A 7,576-nucleotide genomic window follows, 5' to 3' on the forward strand; every position below is an offset into this window, starting at 1 on the left:
AGTGGTTGAAATCAATGGGCGTTAGACACCTAAGTGCCTTTGAAAATCCCACTCGGCTGCTGTCTACATCTTTATGTGGCTAACTGTCTTTAAAAATCTGGCCCATGGTGTTTAAAACACTGACTGCCAGCACCTTGTCTGCTCTAGCACTTCCACTGTTATTGCCAGCAATGCAATTGCACCAGTGGTACTAAAAAGATGGGAGACTTCAGGAAAATTGCTAATGTAGATAAAGCCAACGTCTTATCTGCTGGTGTGTGCAAACAACCTGCTAGTTTGATGATTTGGGAGAATATTAAGGATCTACAAAAAGAATCTTAATGAACAATAGGAGAAGGTACCTTTCCACTTCCTCTCCTATAAAAGATGTTCTGCCCACTGGCCATCTCCTTCTCTTTTCCAGACCAAATGCTGCCAGTTGCTTCTCCACTTGCTGAGGAGAAAAGACAGATAAACAATACATAATCATTTAATTTTATGCAAAATCCCTCTTTTGAAATACCTTAAAGCTTCCAACATGTCCTGAAGCAGGACTTTAGACCTACCAGTTATAATAATTGTTACATCGGTACAGATGCGCCATCCTGCTCAAGTCTAAATGATGGCGATAGATTGGGATGTTCTGCTACACAGATTACCACATTACTAATACACACATGCATACACTTATTTAGCTGGATGTAGGCCTGGTGGGGCACTGTTTCCTTTCAGATACTCTTCTTGGCTGGTCTCTACTCTTTTTTCCTTTTGTTGCATGCTGATCATCACAAGAAGCTACCACATCATCATATAATGGCAAGACAGTAACAACATGCACCAAAACTGGTGATCTCCCCATCATATTTTGATATATTTTAACCACTGCAACACGCCATTTGAAAGCTAGCACCTCACTGAAGATGTATAAAAGATATGGGACAGCAGTGAAATGGTACAGAGAGAATCTAGGGAATCTAACTAATGAACCTTTTCCTAAATGGATATGTTATTTTTGTAACTACTGCTTCTCTTACTGCACATTCTAAATATTTTTATTCCTGTTAACCAACTATAAAAATGATATATCAGTCACAGAATGAGGCTCTGAAAGCAAAATATTTTGTATCACGTTGTGGGCCAGGTGCTGTTCTCAAGTGATGCCAGTATCAATCTGCTTTAATTGCAGATATTGGTCATTATCAATATCATGTCTCATTTTTTAACTTTGTAGATTGAGAGCGTACAACATCCTTACTACTGGCAGCCCTACCTAGTAAAGAAGCAGGAGATGGATACCAAAAATGGCAGCACAAATAATGAGAAGCTTCTATTTCATGGAATACCTAGTGCTGCCTCTATCATAACTAATCACAATGACACAATCAATTCCAGTCACACAATCAGTTAAACCCATGTCAATTTGGAGAAATTACATTGTTTAGTGGAGTTACTCAAGAGAAGTATCAGGATAAATGGGGCTAGAAAATGCCTCTTTGTAATTAATCATCATGTTTTTCTGATTTGATGCCAAGTGTTTTGGTCATTATCAATAATAATTCATTTTCCTAATGTTGTAGATTGAAAGGATACAAAATCCATTCTACTGGCAGACCTACCAAATAAAAAAGCAGGAGATGGATTCCAAAAATGGCAATACAAATAATGAGAGGCGTCTATTTCATGGAACAATGAGTGGCTCATTAACCATTATTAATAATAAAGGATTTAATCGCAGTTATGCTGGAATGAATGGTAATATGAAATTTAAAGCATGTTGCTTTCTTACGCAGGGGATAAAATAGGATGACAAGGTGTAACAGTATCATGCCATCTATATACACATGCCTCAGATGCACAGTGATTCCTTATTGGCCCTGGAGACTATTCCTTTCTGTACATAAGTTGTATTTTGTATTTGCCTCAGCTGTGCTCCGCTGCAGTCATGACTCAGCTTTAGAAGTAATAATACAATAATGATTCTTAACACTTCTGCACTTCCTTTCATCAGAAGATATCAGAGCACTTCACAAACATTAATGCATTTAGGTTCCTGTACCACCCCTGTAAAGCAAGGAAGTATTATCCTCATTTTATAGATGGGGAAACCATGACATAAAGAGGTTAAGCATCTTGCAAAGCAACCAGTAGCTGAACTGAAAACAGACCTCGGGAGTTTCGACTATCAGCCATCTTTTTGTATATGCCAAATAGTGCATCAAAGATACATGTGTGCATCCAGCATAAAATAAAATTCAAATGTGATCAACTGATTAAGTTCTCTTGTGAGCCTAGAATCAGCAAGGTACTTTTATGAGACAGTATTACTTTAAAAGTTAAATTAATTGTTTTGCTGACAGCCCCACCACAGTCTGGTCAGTGGAGGCATTCAGCTTCTATTTATGTCAGTCTGGATTGTCTCCCTTCACAGGTAGATCTCACACCTGCCACGTTCAAGAAGGATAAACCTCCTTTGCAGAATGGAAAGGGGTGGAGAATGGCAGATCAGAAAGATTTGTGAATTGGCCGGGAGCGTATAAGTATTTTGTCCATTTGGTCCTGTAAAGGTTAATCAGAAAAGATAATACAGCATAGTACTAAATGTTCTTTTTGGTATGGGGACAGCTGTGATCAGACTGAGTCCCTGGTGAAGCGGTTCTAATGGATCTGTGCTGCCAGGGAGCTAGGGGAGGACCTGACCTGGATTGGCCAAAAATGGAAATGAGCTCCACAGTCTGTTCTGTAGCGGTGAACCCCACTCCTCAAAACAAAATGATAGAGGAGGAATTCTGCAGGGAGATTCTCTAGATGTCCTGTCCCAGAGTCTTCTCACCGGCCCCCAGTTTTATAAAGTACTGTGAGACAATATTACTTCTGTATAACTGACAATATTGTGTCAGATCATCCATCTTTCTGTCTCTGCTTCCCTTATCAGCTCCAGTGTCCCTCCAGAAACTCCTTGTTTGTTTCCCATTTTCAGAACCCCCCATCTCTGCCTTCTTCCAGGAAATACCCCTCATTTTCCATGTTGATTGGTGCACTAGATACACCTAAGATAGAGATACAGAGATAACCATTAAAAGATAACATTTGCCAACCTACCATACTTCTGATTTATTTTCTGTTCAAGGTGTCAGAATAAAGTGGTATCTCAGGTACTGCTGTCTGGAAAATGCTGTTGGCAAATACTGGGTTTTTTTGTTGTTTTTTTTTCTTTTTTTAAATAATGTTCACTGTAGACAAATAGAGCATCTCACATGGCTATGACGCGTAGCTCTAATATTTGCCTGTTGTTTTCAGTATGATGTACTGATAATATCTAACCCTTACAATACTACCCAATTTCCCAGTAGATGACACTTGCAAGCTGAGTACTTCATGAGGGCTGGAAATAGTTCTTGCCTGTGTATTTATCTAGGATTTGCAGGACTGTGTTGGGAGTGGGATGGGTGGGTCTTTGTGGTTTATTTTTCTGGTATGGAGAGATTATAGGAGGAGAGTTTAGGCAGCTGGTAGGTGCTATGTGTTTGGGGTGTGTGTGTATGTAGTAGGAGGTTTCAACAGCTGGGATTGGACTCAGATTTCTTATGGGTGACGGTAAAGGGAGAATTAGGCTGCTTTGCCAGTCTGTGAATTAATATGGTTGTCTGCAGAAGCTGAGTGTAGTTTAATATGCTCATCTTCAGTGTTCTGCTGTGCCTGTTTTAGCTAATGACTCGCTGCTCCAATGGAAGCTCTAGGAGGCATTGTGTTTGAAACAGAAAGTGTCTCTCAAAGGTCTAGGAAATGTGGCCGATGCATTAGCCTTGGAGAGTATGCAGCATCCGCTCTCCTCTCCACCTGGACAGTTCTTCTCAGGTTTACTTTTATCTTCGACAGTGTGTCTCAGATCAGGACACAGTTCTTCGTAACCAATCAACATGTTTTTATTAATTCACGCAGAACCTCATAGATATATAATCAACAGTTGTCAGGTCTTCAGTATTTCTAATACATTTCTCAATCTTCAGGTCATTCTGCAAGATGTAAAGATGCACTTTGTCTCGGGTTTGATTTAAATGGACTAGTTTAACGCATCAAAAACACTTGTTTAAAAGTTTGCTTTGACGTTCTGTTAGTCTAGTTTGCTTGAACTTACAAAGGAGAAACATTTTTATAGAATCACTTAGTTAAAATACTCAAATTTCCTTGAAATCTGACTAGAAAGTGTGCAGACCCAACCAGTTTCTTATTCCTAGTGGAAGAGACCTTCCAATTTCAGTTTATCTGGGATTCCTTAGACATGCCTCAGACATTTAAGATGTGGATTGTTGGTCTTCTACTGTGAGCAAACAGAGGTGGGGTGGACAAAGGTACATCTTGTAACCTCGGCTTGTAACAATGGAACAGCTGCCATATGAGGAGAGATTAATAAGACTGGGACTTTTCAGCTTGGAAAAGAGCTGACTAAGGGGGGATATGATTGAGGTCTATAAAATCATGACTGGTGTGGAGACAGTAAATAAGGAAGTGTTATTTACTTCTCATAACACAAGAAGTAGTGGTCACCAAATGAAATTAATAGGCAGTAAGTTTAAAACAAACAAAAGGAAGTATTTTTTCATGCAACACACAGTCAACCTGTAGAACACCTTGCCAGAGGGTTTTGTGAAGGCCAAGACTGTAAAAGCATTCAAAAAAGAATTAGATAAGTTAATGGAGGATAGGTCCATCAATGGCTATTAGCCAAGATGGGCAGTGATGGTGTCCCCTAGCCTGTTTGCAAGAAGCTGGGAATGGGTGACAGGATGGATCACTTGATGATTACCTGTTAATTCCCTCTGGGGCATCTGGCATTGGCCACTGTTAGAAGACAGGATCCTGGGCTAGATGGACCTTTGGTCTGACCCAATATGGCCGTTCTTGTGTTCTAACATTGTTTGTATACTCAATGGAGTGATCACTTTTCTGATTTAGGGGCTGGAAGGTATATCGTTATTAACAATATATTCAAGGCATATTTGATATCTGTGCACTTCGTGCCCATTCTGCTTATGAAATACTATTTGTTTTAGCAATTTTCTCCAGATATCAGTAAGAAGGAATGGGCCCCAGTGCAAGAAACATGGCGCCACTGCAGTCATGACATCTGTAACACCAATATATTAAATTGTAGTGTGAAAGAGATTCCACAGAGGATAAACAGAGAGAGTGTGTGTAATGTCTTCTAGCAGCTCCACAGTGAGAAAAGAACCTGGAGCTAAGTGATAAACTGCCAGCTCGATGTTATCACACTTGACATTGGTAAAAGGCTCCAGGCCAAGTAAGTCTGGAATGGTGCTGTAGCTCTAATTTCAATCCCAGATGTTTTTTTTCAATTATTATTCATGGCAAGGTTTGGTGAAGGTTGTAGCCATCTTGGATATAGAAAAGTGAAAGACAAATGATGGTTGCTCATGAAAATTTCTAAAATCTTTCTCTTTCTGATCACAGCTGCATGCTATGGGAATGGAACCTACTTTGCAGTCAGTGCCAGTTATTCTGCCCAGGATACCTACTCAAAACCAGATGCAAATGGGAAAAAATACATGTACCTGGCCCGAGTCCTCGTTGGAGAATATTGTGCTGGACAAAAAGGAATAATTGCACCACCGTCAAAAAGCAACACTGATCCTACAGATCTGTTTGATAGTGTGACTGACAATAAGACAAATCCATCCATGTTTGTCATATTTAATGACATTCAAGCTTACCCGGAATATCTTATTACTTTCACTAAATAAGCATTCTTGGTTACATGCAAGAGACTTTTAATCTTTATTTTGTCAGGTTACCTCAAAGACCATAAATTAGTGAGAAAATATTTGTGATGAAGGATGGTAAAACATACTTCACTATGTTAGCTTTTTAAAGTTTGATTGCTATGCATATGCCCAGTTGCTTAAATACAGTTTTGTAATAGTCAAAAAACAAGACAGCCTACTTTAAAAAAAATATTTGCAACTACTAGAACAGGGGTGGGCAAACTACGGCCCAGGGACCACATCTGGCGCTTCAGACATTTTAATCTGGCCCTTGAGCTCCTACTGGGGAGTGGGGTCCGGGGCTTGTCCCACTCTGGCGCTCCAGCTGGGGGGGTGGGGTTGGGGGTTTGCCTGGCTCCCAGAAGCAACGGAATGTCCCCCCCTCTGGCTCCTATGCGTAGGGGCAGTCAGGGGGCTCACACGCTGCCCTTGCCCCAAGTGCAGCACCTGCAGCACCCATTGGCTGGGAACCGCAGTCAGTGGGAGCTGCAGGGGCGGCACCTGTGGATGGGGCAGTGCACAGAGCCGCCTGTCCATGCCTCAGTATAGGAGCCAGAGGAGGGACATGCTGCTGCTTCCAGGAGCTGCTTGAGGTAAACACTGCCCAGAATCTGCATCCCTGACCCCTTGACCCAGCCCTGATCTCCCTCCCACCCGCCAAACCCCTCTGTTCCCATTTGGAGCACCCTCCTGCACTGCCAACCTCTCAGCTCCAGCTCCAGCTCCACCTCCAGCTCCTCCTCAGAGCCCACACACCCAGCCAGAGCCCTCAGCCCCACCCTGTACCCTAAACCTCTGTCCCAGCCTGGAGCCCCCTACCACACCCTGAACTCATTTCTGGCCCAACCCCAGAATCTGCACCCCCAGCCAGAGCCCTCACCCCTCCCACACCTCAGTCCCCAATTTCGTGAGCATTCATGGCCTGCCATACAATTTCCATATCCAATTGTGGCCCTCAGGCCAAAAAGTTTGCCCACCACTGTACTAGAACATGCAAACAGTTTACGCTACATGAAGTTTCGAGTTCAGTTTTCAAAAATGAAAACTGCTCAATTACATTACATATCAACCAAATGAAAAATATTCTTGCATTGTATCTGAACACATTTTAATTATTAGTCTCTTATTCAGAATTATGACTGAGCACAATTAATAATTCTATAAGCCAGTTATTCAGTTCTGGAGTTTGTATATTTTACAGCAGAGTCTAATGTAAATCAAGGAACAAATAAACTTATAATAGTGCCAATTAATAAATGAATGTCCTAAGCCTCATGATGCTAATATACTGAACAATTGTACTTCAGACAGTTAGCTTCTTACTCTGTCTGTATCTTCATGCAAGATGTCATCATGTTACATTTATAGTATCTGCAATAAAGCTGAATTAGTTACAGTAAATGGTAACTAATTTGTGTTAATTTGCATGTTGTGTTATACTGATAGCATTTGCTCTGAGGTAGTTTGTATTTCTATTATAAATCTGTTACTGTGTTTTCATAATTCATCTATGAAAATATGGACTGCAAATTTTCTAATCAAGTTTTGCTGTTTTAGAAGAACTTCACACTCAGGATTTTTTATATGACTAGACCATAACTTAAAATGACATTTAAAAGCTGTACATAACAGCAATATCACATTCCATAATCTTTCATTCGGCAGCAGCACATAGCATAGGATCTGACCTTCCAAAAAACTTACTTAATGCAGTAGTGGATGGTTGCAAGATTGGACCCATTGTTTGCATAATAATTTAAAACACTTTTTCCAGTGTGCTATACCACAAAAAAGCACTCATTCTGGAATAAAAGTGG

The 7,576-nt window shown here is 40.7% G+C and overlaps 1 protein-coding gene and 1 long non-coding RNA gene across 4 annotated transcripts in view; one reads left to right on the forward strand and one right to left on the reverse strand.

The window, feature by feature from the left end:
- Window positions 1-436, reverse strand: part of LOC116832890 (uncharacterized) — a 30,562-nt gene extending 30,126 nt beyond the window's left edge. The window contains exon 1 of the long non-coding RNA XR_004375553.2: window positions 342-436. This is a non-coding gene — a long non-coding RNA (uncharacterized LOC116832890). The remainder of the gene's footprint in view (window positions 1-341) is intronic.
- Window positions 1-7,164, forward strand: part of PARP14 (poly(ADP-ribose) polymerase family member 14) — a 44,526-nt gene extending 37,362 nt beyond the window's left edge. For all 3 annotated transcript variants that reach the window (XM_075070276.1, XM_032793998.2, XM_032794001.2), the window contains 2 exons: window positions 1,557-1,731; window positions 5,449-7,164. In XM_075070276.1, the coding sequence (XP_074926377.1) occupies window positions 1,557-1,731; window positions 5,449-5,738 (465 nt within the window). In that variant the 3' untranslated portion in view covers window positions 5,739-7,164. The remainder of the gene's footprint in view (window positions 1-1,556; window positions 1,732-5,448) is intronic.
- The last annotated feature ends 412 nt before the right edge of the window (window positions 7,165-7,576 follow it).

The sequence above is a fragment of the Chelonoidis abingdonii genome, chromosome 10 (genome assembly GCF_003597395.2).
Source record: "Chelonoidis abingdonii isolate Lonesome George chromosome 10, CheloAbing_2.0, whole genome shotgun sequence".
NCBI classification, from domain to species: domain Eukaryota; kingdom Metazoa; phylum Chordata; order Testudines; family Testudinidae; genus Chelonoidis; species Chelonoidis abingdonii.